The 18,617-nt window shown below is 37.6% G+C and overlaps 1 protein-coding gene across 3 annotated transcripts in view; it reads left to right on the forward strand.

The window, feature by feature from the left end:
- Window positions 1-835: 835 nt before the first annotated feature.
- GOLPH3L (golgi phosphoprotein 3 like) overlaps window positions 836-18,617 on the forward strand; it is a 36,045-nt gene continuing 18,263 nt past the window's right edge. Inside the window, exons 1-3 of one of the 3 annotated variants that reach the window (XM_047784737.1) lie at window positions 836-997; window positions 1,448-1,584; window positions 2,791-2,985. In XM_047784737.1, the coding sequence (XP_047640693.1) occupies window positions 1,507-1,584; window positions 2,791-2,985 (273 nt within the window). In that variant the 5' untranslated portion in view covers window positions 836-997; window positions 1,448-1,506. The remainder of the gene's footprint in view (window positions 998-1,447; window positions 1,585-2,790; window positions 2,986-18,617) is intronic. The other 2 variants (XM_047784734.1, XM_047784736.1) reach the window with 2 other exon arrangements.

Below are 18,617 nucleotides of genomic sequence, written 5' to 3' on the forward strand. Positions count from 1 at the left end.
TAATTTTTATTTAAATAGCAGAAAATGTTTAGGCACTGATTTTGACATCATTTCAGTAGATGTTACTTAAGAGTTGAGCACACTTCCTAGAACTTTTGGTAGTGTGAAAGAAACTGTGTTTTTAGTGAGAAATCTGGGATCTGATTTCAGACTTGACTGTTTCCTGTGCTCTACAAAAGGAAGACTTAAAACTTGTCTGTTTGCCTCTTGCAGTTTCAGCAGCCATATTCTAAAAACATACATTATCCATGAGCTCGCCAGTAGCAAGCACTAATAGAGAAAGTATGAATGCTATGGTAGAAATGTGCCTACCCTGTTTAATATAAACCAAATAAACGTCCACAAACTAACCCAGATCAGGTTTTTCTGGAGCAGCAAAGTTAGGGTTAAGCTAATTGTCGAAAACAGCCAATTTTTTAAATGTGTTCTTAGCTTTATTGGATCCCCAACTATCACACCTAATTGTCCCACTATACACTGCTACAGTAACACACCTGCTACACTGAAGTCAGTTGACCAACAGAAACCTTTGTAGATGGGCAGCTGGTGATAGCTCACGGAAGGCTTTGATTGGCCGGATTAGTGGGGGTGGGGAGTGCAGCCCTCTTTCCTCTCTCTACCAAGGTTCCTTCATTGGATTGACCAGCTGTCAGGTTAAACCCAAACCTGCCTCCTTTCGGTGGTGTTTGTCTGGATCGCAACACAATAGCCGGGGGGGAGAGCCTCCTCTTGTAAGCTCTGATTGGCTGAACTCAGCTTTGGAGCTTTCTGATTGGTCTAATGAAGAAACACCAAGGTAGGTTGCCTAGTGATCCTGAGGAAGCTGATGTGTTATTCCTTCTTTGCATCGAAGGATCAGGAAGTTTGTTCCCTTTGCGTGGCTGAGAAGTTTTTCACCTACTAGGACGGGGGTGGGGGGGTGGGGGTGGGGACAGGTGTCCTAAAATAGAGCTCAAGCTGCAGCCTGCCTTTGGCGGTAACCCAGGAGTAACGTCAGGTAAGCAACGGGGTGAATACATTTCCTAACATCCAAAAAAACCTCCAAGTTTTTTATTTTATGGGGTGAGGGAGGTTTTTATTTAATTTTGGAGCTGTTGGTTTTTTGTTTTTTTGGTTTTTTTTTCCAAATAGGATTTTTAATTAGTAAATGTCCAGGGGCGATTAACTCCTCAAAAAAATTTTTTTATTTTTTTTCCCCCAAAGATTTAAAATTTTTTGGATTGGATTAGGAAATAAACCTGTTCCTTATGCCAGATAGGTTTAGTGCTCTTAAGCAATTGTTTCTTGGTTCTCTTCCTCTTTCACTCTTCCCGCCTCCCACCAAGAGTTATTTGAAATATAGCCTTGTACAGAGAATCTCTTTTAAGTCACTTCATTTGTATTTCTTTTTAAATGTTCAAATGCTTTTCTGAGTATTCATTTTAATCAGTATATATTTATCGAGCAGTTACAACGTTAAAGACATTGTGCTAGTTGCTATGGAGAATATAAAAACCCAAGAAGACAATGTCCCTGCCCTCAAGAAGTTTACATTTGAGAGACAGCCATACCAAAAGAAAGACTATAATAAATACTTTAAAGGAAGTAAGTATAAATAAAATTGTATGAAAGTACAGCTGAGGGAGAGACCTGTCCTGGCGATGGGACATATGGGTAATGAAGAAGCAGATTCACTTAAGAATAGGCCTTTGAAGAACGGGTAGAATTTAGAGAGGAAGGGAAAAGGGAAAGAACTTTAGCTTGTAAGAATGAGCGGAGGTGGAATTTAAGGGACATGTTTGAAAAATGGTTTAACAGTACATAATTGGGAATAATGGGGAAGATTGCTAGAAGGTAGAATGGGATCCAGTCAGAGAGGCTTTTGAATGCATTCTTTTGATCTTGAAAAAGCTATTCTTTTCAATAATTGCTAGTTTAAAATATTATATTTCATCTTAAAAATTGGCATTTAGATTTATGTGAAGTATACTACTTTATCACAGCTGATAATGCAGTTACTCTTGACTAGATTTTTACAACTATAGTGCATGGTATAAAAAGGCTTGTACTTTCATATTTTTGGTAATTGAGAAAGAATTTACTAATCTTTCAGCATTTTCTTGCCAGTACTTTTTGTTGGTAGCTGTTTGTGTATTCGCAAGATGACTAGCCTAGGGATAGAGACAAAAGTTTTCTAGCTATATGGAGTTACCATACATGATCTTCTGAATGTTATTCTCCAGACTAGCACTCTTCCAAAGTGAGTGCATGAAATGAGTTATGGTCTTGGAAGGAAATATTAGAACGTGTATTTCTATTTAGTTTTTCTGAAAATTTTTTACTATTTTTGTGTATGTTTTATAATGTACCATGGAATAGTACATTATATGTAGAAATACAGAAATTATATGTAGAAATTATTGTATACTCTTCGGGGCTGAATGCTCCATAATTTTTTCTGCCCCATATTATTTAACTTGGGGAGAATCCATTATGTGAAAGAGGAATCACAATGATGGACATTCCCCCGGTTTATAGCTTATACCAAGAAGTCAGCTGGCTTAGAAGGTGATCATTTCTACTGATTTTTAAAATTACTGATTTGATTTCTTGTCAGTGCCTCCTGTAGAGTTCAACCTGTTGTACTTTGGAAAAGATATTGTGTTACTAATTTTCTGGTCATTACTGCTTTCTTTCTCCATTAAAGTTTGTAAATATTTATTATCTGTATACATTTTAAATATACACACATGAATATTTAGATGTTTATTTACATAAGCACACATATAGATATATTTTCATCACCCCCAGAAACAGGTGAGAATGACCACTTTAACTCACCGGGCCCGTCGCAGTGAAGTAGGGAAGAACAATGAAAAGAAGGTGGAAAGTGAGGAAGACACTAACCAAGAGAGAAGTCAAGACAATGAGGACTCTGGAGACTCTAAGGATATCCGCCTCACCCTTATGGAAGAAGTATTGCTTCTGGGACTGAAAGATAAAGAGGTAATGCACTTGGGTTTGCTAGGCTATCTCAAAGACTTAAATATTGGAATGTTTTTAGGAAGTAATCTGACAAAATAGTTTCATTATGCTAAATTTTCCTTAGAATTGTGTTTCAGCCATCTGGGGGATAGGGGAGTCTGGGAGGGTGGCTGATACTTGAAGGGTAAAATCCAGAAGTATAATTATGTGAAGTATAATTTAATTACAAAATTACCCTATAATTTTAGGAGCTATACACAGTGTCAATTGTTTATAGTTGTAGTTTCCCAAGTGAGATTGATGGTGAAATAACCTCTTATTAAACTAAGAAAGAGCACCACACACTGAAGTCTTCTTGAGCTTTGGGGAGAAAAATCTTTTAAATTAAAAGACAAGGAATGTGTATGATTAATTGTCTTATAAAAATAAACGAGTAGGTTTCTTATGATATAATAACTTATTCTGTTCTGTGGATCTTTAAAAGTTAAATATCAACAACTGATGAGAAGTATTAGAAAATGTTTTATGGGTGTTCCCTTCGTGGCGCAGTGGAAACGAATCCGACTAGGAACCATGAGGTTGTGGGTTCAATCCCTGTCCTAGCTCAGTGGGTTAAGGATCTAGCGTTGCCATGAGCTGTGGTGTAGATCAAGGGCTACAGCTCAAATTAGACCCCTAGCCTGGGAACCTCCATATGCTGTGGGAGCCACCCAGGAAATGGCAAAAAGACAAAAAAAAAAAAAAAAAGAGGAAGAAGAATACCCTTGTTTCTTAGACTTTGTTTTATTTTCTTTATCACTCACTTTTTCCTTCTCTTTATTTGCCATATCAAATCACCAATTTGAAGAAAAATTACAAGACTTGCTGTAGCCTATGTGTTGTTAAAACTAGTATTGGAGACAGGCCCACATGTACTTGGCCAAGACACAAATATATCAGAAAATCTTGCCCGGAAGTGTATTTTCCTGTTTGCTGGGAAAGTTGGTGAGGCTCACTTTTATCAAACTCAGATAAATGAAAAAGCAAAATTGACTATCTCAGAGAATATCAGGGTAGGTCTGAAGATTAGGTGGTATAAATATTATTTTGAGATGTTTACACAGTGCCTAGGAAACACCCACTGACTATAAAAGAAGAGCATGTTAGAACTAAAGAGCTGTTTGGTTTGTTTTAATTTTGAATAAGAACCATTTCCTGCTGAATCTAGAGACTAGAATTTTTGCTTTTATTCAAAGAGAAATTGTCTTTGGACTTGTCTTTGTGTATTTCTAAATTTATACTAGTTAATATAAAGATATAGGATTAAAAAATGAAGCTTATTTAGGGCTATGACCATAGTGGGTACTCAACTTTTAGTGAGATACTGGGCAGATAATAAGCACTTTTTGAATTGTTCTAATTTTGTTTTTGGAGATAGTTGATAAATTTTGTTAACTTTCATTTGGCTCAGGAAAAATGAGAAAAGATAAATCCTCAGACATGCATAAATAGGAGAGGTCAAATCTTCTGATTTATTAAAGTACTAATAGCTATTCCAAAATGTCAGTTACATAACTATCTCTAAAAATATTACATTGATTTCCAGCTCATCTTACTTTCTTATCTCCCAAACTACTTGTTGATTTAGTTAATCAATATTTAATGTGATTGGGGCGCTCATTATGTGCTTAGCATTATACAACTACAAAATAGTATAACTGGAGTTCCCGTTGTGGTTCAGTGGTTGACAACTAGGAACCATGAGGTTTCGGGTTCCATCCCTGGACTCACTCAGTGGGTCAAGGATCTGACGTGAGCTGTGGTGTAGGTCGAGGCTCACATCTCACGTTGCTGTGGCTATGGCCTAGGCCCGAAGCTACAGCTCCAATTAGACCCCCAGCCTGGGAACCTCCATATGCCGCTGCCGGTGTGGCCCTAGAAAAGACCAAAAAAAGACAAAAATAAATAAATAAATAATAAAATAAAATAGTATAATATATGGTCCTGGCCTTCAAGAAACATGCATTCTAGCTGGGGAAATAAGAGATACATGTTTTTAAAAGTTAAGTAATCTAAAGCTCCATAAACAGCAGAAGGAATAAAAATGAGTCGTCTTGGAGTTCCCCCCACTGTGTTGCAATGGGATCTGCAGTGTCTCTGCATCGGCATGGATGTGAGTTCAATCCCTGGGCCTGGGGCAGTGGATTGGGGAACTGACGTTGCTGCAACTGTGGTATATCTTGCAACTCTGGCTCAGATTCAGTCCCTGGCCAGGGAACTCCATATGCCATGGAGCAGCCAAAAAAAAAAAAAAAAGAGTCTCCCTTTATATAAACGAGTATAAATATGTTCTCTACATAGAATGAAAATGAGCATTATTTCAAAATGTGTATGATTCTCCTGTAATATTCAGTAAAGGAAGCCAGACACAAAATAATACATACTGTATGATTATGTGTATATGAAATTAAAAAAGCTAAACTATGGCATTTGAGGTTGTATATTTAAGTGATAAAACTATGAAGAAAGCAAGAAGAGGATTACCATAATTGTTCAGATAGTGGTTACCTGTTTGTGAGGGTAGGAGAGGAGGAGGGAAGTATTAGTGATTAGAAAAGAGCATGAGAGGGCTTTCTGAATGCTGACAGTTTTCTCTTCTCTCCGTGGGGGAAGTTCCGTGGATATTCACTTAGGAATAATTCATTGAGACTTTTGCTTTTGTGTTTTCTTCTGTGTGTGTATTATAGTTCACAATTCAAATGATTTTTAAAGACGTAAACAACAGTTAAAAAACAGCAAGTTTGGAGTTCCTGTTGTGGCTCAGCGGAAACGAATCTGACTAGCCTCCATGAGAATGCAGGTTCAATCTCTGGCCTCACTCAGTGGGTTAAGAATCCAGCATTGCCATGAGCTGTAATGTAGGTCGCAGACACCGCTGGGATCTAGCGTTGCTGTGCCTGTGGCATAGGCCAGCAGCTACAGCTCTACTTCAACCCCTAGCCTGGGAACCTCCATGTGCCATGGGTGCAGCCCCAAAAAGACAAACAAACAAATTTTTCCAAGTTAGAACAGTAAGAGTAGAAGAATTTCAAGGGAGGAGAGATCATCATGGGTTGGAATAATATGGAATATTATGGAATATGGAATATTATGGAATATGGATATCCATATGGAAGGTAGTGAAACCAGCTGGGCCTTTAATGGGTAGGATTGGAGTTCCTGCTGTGTTGCTGAAACTGTGGCATAGGTCACAGCTACTGCTCGGATTTGATCCTTGGCCGGGGAACTTCCATATGCCTCAGGTGTGGCTGAAAAAGGAAAAAAAATGGGTAGGATTAACATCAGTGGAGAAAAGGGAACATTCCAGATGAGCCAGATGAGCGAGCAAAGGTATCATGAGCTTGATGAATTTAGGAGATAACTGAATACCAGTATGACTGAAGTAGATGGTGGCCACTGAAAACAATGAAATTCAAAATTAACAAATTAGAGTCAGACCAGAGTAGGAATGATTTGAGTGCCAGGTGACTCTTTCCTTTAAGTAAATGATGATCAGTCCAATGAAAACAGCAACTTCCATTTCATTTTTGCGTCAAATTTGAAGAATATTGTATTTTTGCTTGTTCTTTATGAGTATATGTTTTGGTGTGTATATACATACACACACACACACACACACACATATATATATATAATAATTTCTTATTTTTACATGATTTAAGGTTGGTAACAGGTCAGAAAAATTCCTAAATGTTATGCTTTGCATCCCAAAGTCCCAAGTTAACTTTTGCTGAAGATTTCCATAAAATTTTCTGTGTAGAACCCAATGCTATGATATTTTTAAATTACATGTTTTTTTAAAAATCTGTAAGAAAAAAATATCATAAAGAGACTAATATTTCAAGAACTGTAGGCCTAGGGAGTTCCCATTGTGGTGCAGCAGAAACAAATCTGACTAGGAACCATGAGGTTGCGGTTTAGAGCCCTGGCCTTGCTCAGCAGGTTAAGGATCCAGCGTTGCTGTGAGCTGTGGTATAGGTCACAGACAAGGCTCAGATCCTGCACTGCTGTGGCTGTGGTGTAGGCTGGCAGCTGTAGCTCCAGTTAGGCCCCTAGCCTGGGAACCTCTACAAGCCATGGGTGGGGCCTAAAAAAAGCACAAAAAAAAAAAAAAAAGAATTGTAGCCCTAGAAAGGAATGACAGGTCATATAGTCAAATTGCTTGTGAAATATTACTATCATCCTTTCTTAAGATTCTTCTGAGAAGTAGCTGCCACAGACCGGTTTAAAAATATTAAGATTCATTGTCTTGTGAAAATAATCAAGAATTTAAATATATATTGAAGAGTCTAAACCTTTCATGTACATTTAAAATTAGGTGTTACCTCAGTTCAATAATACTGCCCTCAACTGAGAAGATTAAATTTGAGCATCAGCCTGACCAAAATAAAATAGATTTATTTCCTGTTGAAATCAAGATCCTGTTTATTTTTCATTACTGCCTTCATTAAGAGTTTTGATGTGAATGTTAGCATTGACCCATGGACAGTTAATGCTTTAATTAAATTGCTAATATATTTAAAACTTTTCCCTTATGAAAATCTTTATAATTAAGTTACCAGTAAGAGGGGTGAACATACTAATGCTTTTGACTTTTAGCCACAATCTTTTAAACTTGGATAGCATTTTTTTAACCCTCTTCCCTTCCTTGCAAAGCTTTCTCTTAATAATGCCATTTATTGAGTACTTACTATGCATCATGACCTAAAAACTTTTCACCATATTTCTCATGTCACAGGAGTAAAGATTGACAAGTATTGTTCATTGGTAGTAGGGAAATATATTTTCATTCATTCGTTTAGTCACCAAAAATTTATTGAATGTCTCATATATGTCAAGTGCTAAATATTGAAAGAGAGCAAAAACAATAGTCCCTGCTTTTGAGATTATTTACAGTCTAGTGGCCTGGGAGTGGCTAGAGAAGTTAGGAGGAGGGTCAGGAAAGTCAGCAGACCAGTGTACTACAGTGTGATATATGCATAACGATGTTCTGAGTACTGAGGGAGCAAAGAGGAAGGACACCTAACTTGGATGGGTGGTGGAAAGAAATAGGTAGGAGAGGGAAGAAGAAGAGATCATAGGAAAGACTTCTGGGAGATGATAAATCTTAACCTAGATTCTGAAGATGACCAAAAGTTAGTATATGAAGAGAGACAGTTTCTAAGAAAAAAGAACATCAGCTGGATGTTTGTAATAATTTCGGTGATTTTCAACTGGAGCAACCTCAGATATTTGAAAGCATCTCATCTCCTTTAAATGAACTCGGATGTTTTGAAACTTAAGTACCAGAGCTTGACATCCAGTTGTGTGTTTTATTGTTTAACTTTTCAAAAAGCATATCCAAAAAGTGTGTAAAACACACATGTAAAGGTTAACAAGTAATTTTTAAGCAAACACTCATGTAACCACCATCAGTGGAACACTGCCAGCATCCTAGAGGCATCATCTTGAGCCCTTCCCTAATCACATGCTGCCCTAACTCCCTGTAGTTTTAACACATGTATATATCCCCAAACAATCTGTTTTAGTTTTCCCTCTTTTTAAACTGCATGGAGTTCCCATTGTGGCACAGCAGAAATGAACCCAACTAGTATCCCTGAGGATGCCCGTTTGATCCCTGGCTTTGCTCAGTAGTTTGGTGATCCAGCATTGCTGTGAACTGTGGTGTAGGTCTCAGATGTGGCTCGGATCCTGTGTTGCTGTGGCTGTGGTGTAGGCCAGCAGCTTAGGTCCAATTAGACCCCTAGCCTGGGAACTTCCATGTGCTGTGGGTGTGGCCCTAAAAAGCAAACCAGAAAAAAACGAACAAAACCCTGTGCTTTTTGGGTTAATGCTATCACGTTTTCTTTTGTTCAGGATGTTTGAAATTCATCCATGTTATTGCATATCGTTTAATTCAGTTCATTGAGTTATATAGTATTTCATTATATCAATATAGGACCATTCATTCTACCAGTTAATGGACATTCAGGAGTCCATTGTGAATAATGCTGCTAACAATATTCTTGTGCTTATTAGTTATGTTCTTTCAAACAATGTCTCTATTCATACATAAAGAAAAGTGGTACATTTAAATTATAATTATAAAATATGTTAATGCTAAGCTTTTTCAATCTTACTAGTGATCCTTTATCAATTTTAATTTACTCATTGTAAACTATTAGCAATAGGAGAGAGGAAGTGCAAAACTTTTTTAAAGCTGGTAAAAAAAAAGTCTCAGTGAACAATAAGTTTAAAAAAATTAGTGATGATAAGTCAGTACATACTTTGTCAATGAATGGCTGTAGATGGAGAAAACTGTTCCTCTTTGAAAGTTACTCAGTCCTAAAATGTTTTATTAAAGTCCAAAGATTAAGTCTCATATGTAATTTAGGTCACAACCTGGTCTTTTACTTTCCTGATTGCACAAAATGAACAGTAAATCTCTTGTCATTAGATATTGCTGTTGTGAATAGGGCAAGTGAATCAGAAGGACTCGTTTGTCAGGTTTTGTGATTTATATTAGCCTGTTATAAACAGAAAAAAAAAAGAACTTTTTTGCTTTTTAAAAAATTATATCCAATCATATAACTCCAAAGAATTATTTACTATTGGTACAAAAGGAAATGAACTACGAGACCAAAGTCCTGTTTTAACAATAGGAAAATATAGTTTAAGCTATTTTGTTGCGACCCTGCCTCTCTTGATACTCCCCCAACCCCCAAATGCACACACTTATTCTAAAATATTTGATGTTGATATTAAGACAAAATCACCCACTTAAATTCAGACTTTTGACCGTGACCACTGAGCTCGTAAACTTCATGTGGGCCATTTCATCTCTTTTGCCTCCTTCTTCATACTTTATTAGTGTAAGATAGGGTTTTCAAAACATTTTGCACTTTCTCTTGCTTGATCCTGCAAGGCAAATATTATCCTCCCTTTATGGGAGTGAAAATTAACTTGACCAACAAATTGTGGAATTTATTTTCAAACTGACCCTGAGATTTACAAAAGGACATGCTTGCAAAACAGATATCACATATTTTTCTATATTTCTTGCTGAACAAAGAAAATTGTTGAGGATTGTTAAACTGTTTGGTATTACCCCAAGACTTTCATCTCCTAAAATAGCTTCATATGGAATTTAACCTATGTCTCCTATTAAGGTAAAAGATTATTATGTTCTGCAGTAATATTTGACCAAGTTAAATTTTCAAGTCTTTTCCATGACTTTCTTATTGTAATGTTCAATACCCTAGCAAAGCTTGCTTCTGAAGATTTGGGGATCCCATAAAAATTGTAAGATGACCTCAATAATGTCAGAATGAGGGGAAAGTACCACTGTAAGCAGTTTTTTTTCTTTTCAGGTCTGTACCTGTGGCATATGGGAGTTTCCAGGCTAAGGGTTGAATTGGAGCTGCAGCTGCTGACCTACGCCACAGCCACAGCAACACCAGATCTGAGCCATGTCTGTGACCTACACCATAGCTTGTAGCATCACTAGATCCTTAACCCACTGAAAGAGGTCAAGGATCAAACCCACATCCTCATGGGTATTAATCAGGTTCTTAACCCACTGAGCCACAATGGGAAACTGCCTAAGCAATTCTAAAGGATTTGATTTTGTTAGTTATTTTTCATCCTATTATAAAAAATAGGGAAATAAGAAAGTTTTATACATTTTTTTTTCTCTTCTCTCTTCCTTCAAACAAGATATTCTGGTCATGAGGTCAGTAAGCCCAAGTAAGTTAAAAGGTTAAATAACCTGATTTGCAAAATGAAAAAAAAATTTTTTTGGGGGGGTCTTTTTTTTTTGCTATTTCTTGGGCCGTTCCTGCGGCATATGGAGGTTCCCAGGCTAGGGGGTCAAATCGGAGCTGTAGCTGCCAGCCTACGCCAGAGCCACAGCAACGCAGGATCCGAGCCACGTCTGTGACCTACACCACAGCTCACGGCAACGCTGGATCCTTAACCCACTGAGCAAGGGCAGGGATCGAACCCGCAACCTCATGGTTCCTAGTCAGATTTGTTAACCACTGCACCATGACGGGAACTCCTGAAAAATATTTTAAAAGGCAGTAAGTAATATTTAATTTGTTATAACCCTAATTTCAGAGAGCCTGGTGCATAAACAAATAGGCATTATATTTTTCTCAGTTCACTCTGACAGCTGTAGGTTATAATCAATATCACATATCCACCAATGAGTGGATTAAGAAGATGTAGTATTGGAGTTCCCATCGTGGCGCAGTGGTTAACGAATCCGACTAGGAACCATGAGGTTGCGGGTTCGGTCCTTGCCCTTGCTCAGTGGGTTAACGATCCAGCCTTGCCGTGAGCTGGGGCGTGGGTTGCAGACGCGGCTTGGATCCCGCACTGCTGTGGCTCTGGTGTAGGCTGGGGGCTACAGCTCCGATTGGACCCCTAGCCTGGGAAGCTCCATATGCTGTGGGAGCAACCCAAAGAAATAGCAAAAAGACCAAAAATAATAATAATAATAATAATAATAATGCCATTTGCAGCAACATGAATGAAACTAGAGACTCTCATACTAAGTGAAGTAAGTCAGAAAGAGAAGGACAAATACCACATGGTATCACTTATATCTGGAATCTAATATATAGCACAAGTGAACCTTTCCACAGAAAAGGAAATCATGGACATGGAGAACAGACTTGTGGTTGCCAAAGGGGAGGAGGAGGGAGTGGGATGGACTGGGAATTTGGAGTTAATAGATGCAAACTATTGCCTTTGGAATGGATTAGCAATGAGATCCTGCTTTATAACACTGGGAACTATATCTAGTCACTTATGATGGAGCATGATAATGTGAGAAAGAAATGTTTATGTATATATCTGACTGGGTCACCTTGCTGTATAGTAGAAAATTGACAGAACACTGTAAACCAGCTATAATAGAAAAAAATAAAAAGCATTAAATAAAAAATAAATAAATAAAAATAAAATCTTTCCACACACACACACAAAAATCACATATCCTCCTTATAGAAGGTGGAGGGGACTATTATATTAAAAAGAGATAAATATGAGTAGGTATTGGGGTTTCTTTTTCCTTGAATTTTAAAGCTTAAAAATCAAATGAGTAAACAAGTCTTTTCTAGATTTTTCTGTAGGAATTTGATTGTATTAAGCTAGCTATGGCTGCCATAAAATAATATCACAGACCAAGTGGCTTAAACAAAAGAAATTTATTGTCTCTCAGTTCTGGATGCTAGAGGTCCAAGATTAGTTTCTTCTGAGGCCTCTTTCCCTGAAGCAGATGACAATCCTCTCACTGTGTCTTTACATGGTTTTCCCTCTGCCTCTGTGTTGTCCAAATTTCCTCCTCTTGTAAGAATACCAGTGAGACTGGATTAGGGCCCACCTTAGCCCCATTTTAATTTAATCACCTCTTTAAAAGACCCTTTAAGAGTTCCCTGGCTCAGTGGAGTTAAGAACCAGACTAATATCTATGAGGATATGGGTTCTATCCCTGGCCTCACTCAGTGGGTTAAAGGATCCAGCGTTGCTGTGAGCTGAAGTGTAGGTTGCAGATGTGGCTCAAATCTGGCCTTGCTGTGGCTGTGGTGTAGGCCAGCAGCTGCAGCTCTGATTTGACCCCTAGCTAGGTAACTTCCATATGCCACAGGTGCAGCCATAAAAAATAAGTAAGTTAAATATAATAATAATAAAAGGCCCTATATCCAAGTATAGTCACATTCTGAGGTACTAGAGGTTAGGGCTTCAACATATGAATTGGGATGGGGGTGGATATAATTTGACGTTTCTAAATCATAACAATGATTATAATCAAAGAAAATAACAATCACTCATAATATCACCACTGAAAGATAACTGCTATTAAATTTTGACATGCGTATATCCTAAAGACTTTTTTCTATACATATATATACACACACACAGATGCAAAATTTCCAAAAAAGTTTATCACATGAAACAAGTTATTCTATAGCCTTCTTTTTCTATTTAGTATAATGTGAACATCTTTCATGTCAATAAATAAAAAATATACCCTATTGTTTTTAATGGCTTCATAGGATTCCATTTAATGAATGTATATATTATCAACTTTTAAGGCTCATCCGCAACCTCCCAGAGGGCAAGACAGTGTTTTCCTGCCATTCATGCCACACCTTATCTATCTACCCTTCTCTCTCTCCAGGCAACACGTCATTCCAATTCTATTTATCTTTTTTTTCTTCTGATTTTTTATTATGGTAAATTAACATATCAGAATATTTATCACTCTAAGCATTTGAGTGTACTGTTCATTGGTATTAAGTACTTAATACATTCATATTGTTATGCAACTATCACTACTGTCCCTCTCCAGAACTCTTTTCATCTTACCAAACTGAAACTCTATACTCATTAAATAATAGCTCCCCACTCCCCCCTCTCTCCAGCCACTGGCAACCACCATTCTACTTTCTGTGATTTTGACTACTGTAGGAAGGTACCTTATATAAGTGAAATCATATAATATTTGTCACAAATCTGTGATCAACTTACTTTGCTTTGCACAATGTCCTCAAGGTTCATTCGTGTTATAACATGTCAGAATTTCCTTCCTTTTAAGGCTAAATTGTTATATCTTCTTGCCGTGTTTAACTTTTTATTAATATGCAGTGTCTTTCTTTGTCTCTTGTAATCTTATTTGATTTAAAATCTATCTTTTCTAATATTAGTAAAACCACTCCTGCTTGCTTTTGGTTACTATTTCCATGGAGTATCTTTTTTTTTCATCCTTTAGCTTTAAATCCATTTGTGTCTTTGGATTCAAAGGGTGCTTTCTCTTATAGATAGCATATAGTTTGAATATATTTTTAAGTCTATTCTGCCAATCTGTCTTTTCATTGGAGAGTATAATCCATTTACATTTAAAGCATTTACAGAGAAATGGGTATTTCCATCATTTTGCTATTTTCTATGTGTTAAAAGGTTTTTTTTGTCCCTCATTTTCTGCAGTACTCTCTACTTTTGTGTTTAGTTGATTTGATATGCTAAAATGTTTAATTATCATCTCATCTCCTTTTCTGTATAGTCTATGACTATTTTCTTTTTTCCTTTTTTTTTTTATTGCCATATTTTCAGTGTATAGAAGTTCCTGGACCAGGGGTTGAATCTGAGCCACAGCTTCAAACTACGACACACCAGATGCTAAACCCACTGCACCAGGCTGGGGATCAAACCCATGCCTCCAAAGAGACAATGCCAGATCCTTAACCTGCTGTGGTAGTGGGAAGTCCTATTTTCTTTGTTGTTACCTTGGGGGTTACATTTAACATCCTAAAGTTATAACACTTTATACCAACTTAACTTGAATTACATAGTAAAATTAGGCTTCTGTACAGCTCCATCCCAACCCTTTTAGTTATTTTACAAAATAACATCTTTATACATTTTGTATCCAAATGTAAACTAATTATAATGCATTAGTCTCTTAAATTATGTACAAAACAATGTAGAACAACAAACCAAAGTTATACTAATACTAGCTTTTAGACAAATGTTTTCAAGTGTATTAGTCTCAAATCATGTAGAAAACAAAAAGTGGAATTACAAACCAGTTTAACTATAATACTGGCCTTTGTAATTCCCCATGTGTTTACATTTACTGACATCTTTATTTCTTCATACTGCTTTGGGTTACTGACCAGTCTTCTTTAAGTTCAATTGGTAGAACTCCCTTTAGCATTTCTTGCAGGGTAGGCGAGTGGTAAGGGACTCCCCAAGCTTTTGTTTATCTGGGAATGTCTTAATTTCTCCTTCTCTCTGAGAGGTATAGTTTTTGCCACATATAGGATTCTTGGTTGACAGGTTTGGTTTTTTTTTCTTCTAGCACTTTGAATATATCAGCCCATTGCTTTCTGGCCTCCAAAGTTTCTGATGAGAAACCTGTTGATAGGAGTTCCCGTCATGGCGCAGTGGTTAACGAATCCGACTAGGAACCATGAGGTTGCAGGTTTGATCCCTGCCCTTGCTCAGTGGGTTACGATCCAGTGTTGCCATGAGCTGTGGTGTAGGCCGCAGATGCGGCTCGGATCCTGCATTGCTGTGGCGCTGGAGCTCCGATTTGACCCCCGAGCCTGGGAAGCTCCATATGCTGTGGGAGTGGCCCAAGAAATGGCAAAAAGACAAAAAAAAAAAAAAAAATCTTGATAATCTTGTTGAGGATCCTTTTTATGTGACAAGTGGCCTCTTTTATGCTGCTTTTAAGATTCTCTCTGGGAGTTTCCACTGTGGCTCAGCAGGCTGATAACCCAACAGTGTACATGAAGATCCGTGTTCAATTCCTGGCCTTGCTAAGTGAGTTAAGGATCTGGCATTGCTTAGGGTCACAGATTCAGCTTGGATTCAACATTGCTGTGGCTGTGGCATAGGCCAGCAGCTATGGATTCCATTCAGCCACTAGCCCTGGAACTTCCATATGCCACAGGTACAGCCTTAAAAAGAAAAAGAAAAATCTCTTTTTGTCTTTGACGTTCAAAAGTTTGATTTTTTTTTTTTTTTTTAATGGCCACACCTTCAGTATTTGAAGCCAGGGATCAAATCCAAGCTGCAGCTGCAACCTAGCCACAACTGTAGCAATGCCAGATTCTTAACCTACTGCACCAAACCAGGAACTCCCAGTTTCTTTTTTGGCCACATCCATGGCATGTGGAAGTTCCTGGGCCAGGGATCAAACCCACGCCACTACAGCAACCCAAGCCATAGCAGTGACAACACTGAATCTTTAATGCAGTGAGCTACCAGGAAACTCATCAACAGTTTGGTTTTAATGTGACTCGGTGTGTACCTCTTTGAGGTCATCTTGTTTGGACTTCATTGAGATTTTGGATTTTTTTTTTGTCTTTTTGCCATTTCTTGGGCCGCTCCCGTGGCATATGGAGGTTCCTAGGCTAGGGGTCAAATTGGAGCTATAGCTGCCAGCCTACGCCAGAGCCACAGCAACGCAGGATCTGAGCCGCGTCTGCGACCTACACCACAAATCACGGCAACGCCGGATCGTTAACCCACTGAGCAAGGGCAGGGATCGAACCCGCAACCTCATGGTTCCTAGTCAGATTCATTAACCACTGTGCCACGACAGGAACTCCTGGATGTTTATATTCATATCTTTCATCAAACTTGGGATGTTTTTGGCCATTATTTCTTCAAACAACCTCTGTCCCTTTTGCTCTTTCTTCTGGGAGGCCCAAAGTGTGTATGTTGGTTCATTTTTGTTGATATCCCACAGTTCCCTGGGCTCTGTTCATTATTCTTCAGTCCTTTTTCTTTCTGTTCCTCAGAGTCAATAATTTGCAGTTTGTCCTATCTCTAAGTTTGTTATTTCTTCTGCCTGCCCAAATCTGCCTTTGAAACCCTCTAGCAAATTTTTTATTTCAGTTATTATACTTTCAGCTCTAGAGTTCTATTTTGGTTTCTTTTTAGGTTTTCTACCTCATTACTAATATTTTCATTTTGTTCATACATCATTTTCCTGATTTTTTTCCACATCCTCTTTTAGTTCTTCGGAAATCTTTAAGATAGTGTTTTAAAGTCTTTGTCTACTTGGTCTGCCATATGGTCTTTCTGGGACAATTTCTTTTCTTTTTTTTTTTTTCCTTTGAATGGGCAAACTGAACTGTTTCTTTATATATCTTGTGATATTTCTGCTTGAAAATTGAAGAGTTGAATCAAATGATGTGGTAAGTCTAGAAATCAGATTATTCCCCTTCCCTGGAGTCTGCTGAGGTTTGTTTGGTTTTGTTTTGGGTGGTTTTTTTTTTTCCCCAGCTTTATTTAGGTATAATCGACAAAGTTGTAAGATATTTAAAGTATATAATATTATGATTAGATATATGTGTACATTGTGATGATTTCTCCCCATCATGTTTTTGTTTGTTTGTTTTCTTTTCTTTTTTTTTTGTATTTTTGCCTTTTCTAGGGCTGCTCCCACGGCATATGGAGGTTCCCAGGCTAGGGGTGGAATCGGAGCTGTAGCCTCTGGCCTACGCCACAGCCACAGCAACGTGGGATCCGAGCTGCATCTGTGACCTACACCACAGCTCACGGCAATGCCAGATCCTTAACCCACTGAGCAAGGGCAGGGACCGAACCCGCAACCTCATGGTTTCTAGTCGGATTTGTTAACCACTGCGCCACGATGGGAATTCCTGTTTATTTTCTTTTTGATGATGCCCATGGCATGTGGAAGTTCCTGGGCCAGGGATCAAACCCATGCCACAGCAGCAACCCAAGCCACTGCAGTAACACCAGAACCTTAACCCACTCTGCCTCATGGGAACTCTACCCACATCATGTTAATTAACACATCCATCACCTAATATATATTTACCTTTGGTGTGTATGAGAGAACATTTAAATTCTACTTTCTTAGCAAATTTCGAACGTAGTAACAGTGTTATCAGTACACTACCATATATAAAATAAACAATAAGGATTTACTGTATAGCATAGGGACCTATATTCAATATCTTGTAATAACCTGTAATGGAAGAAAATTGGGGAAAAGTGAATATATATCTATATCTATTTATCTGTATAGCTGTAGCTATCCATCTATAACTGAATCACTTTGCTGTATACCTGAAACTAACACAATATTCTAAATCAACTACACTTCAAAAAAAGCAGGTAACAATACCATGTTATCAACTATAGTTACCATGTTATAATTAGACCCTCAAAGCTTATTCATCATTTAACTGAAAGTTTGTGCCCTTTTACCAACTTATTATTTCCTTCTAACCCTCCCAGCCCCAGGTAACTGTTTTTCTACTCTCTGTTTCTAGGAGCTCAGGTGTTTTTTTTAGATTTTTACATGTAAGTGATACCATGCAGTGTTCATCTTTCTCTCTAGTTTATTTCACCTCCAGGTGAAATATCTGCAGGGCATAATGCCCTCCAGATTCATCCATGTTGTTATAAATGACAGGATTTCTATCTTTTTTTTTAAGGCTGATTAATTTTTTTCCTTGATCCATTTATCCATTGATGGACACTTAGGTTATCTCTATACTTTGACTACTGTGAAAAATGCTGCAATAAACATGGAGTACAAATATTTCTTTGAAATAATAGTTTTGTTTCCTTTGGATATATACCCAAAAGTAGGATTTCTGGATCATATAGTAGTTCTATTTTTAATTTCTTGAGGAATCTCCATACTATTTCTGCAGTGGTTGTACTAGCTTATATTCCCACCAACAGTGTACAAAGGTTCCCTTTTTTTCACATTCTTGCTAGCATTTGTTATCTTTTATTTTTTTGATAATAGCCATCCTAACAGGTATGAGGTGTTATCTCATTGTGGTTTTGACTTGTATTTCCCTGGATGATCAGTAATGTTGAGCACCTTTTTATGTACTTTTTGGTCATGTGTATGTTTTCTTTGGAGAAATGTCTGTTCAGGTCCTTTGCCCATTTTTTAATTGGATTATTTGGGTTTTTGTTGTTGAGTTATAGGAGTTCCTTGTATATTTTGGATGTTAACCACTTATCAGATACACTATTTGCAAATATTTTTTCCCATTCCATATGTTGCTTTTTCATTTTATTGATGGTTTCCTTTGCTATGCAGAAGCTTTTTGGTTTGATGTAGTTCC

Source organism: Phacochoerus africanus, chromosome 6 (genome assembly GCF_016906955.1).
Source record: "Phacochoerus africanus isolate WHEZ1 chromosome 6, ROS_Pafr_v1, whole genome shotgun sequence".
Classification (NCBI taxonomy): Eukaryota; Metazoa; Chordata; class Mammalia; order Artiodactyla; family Suidae; genus Phacochoerus; species Phacochoerus africanus.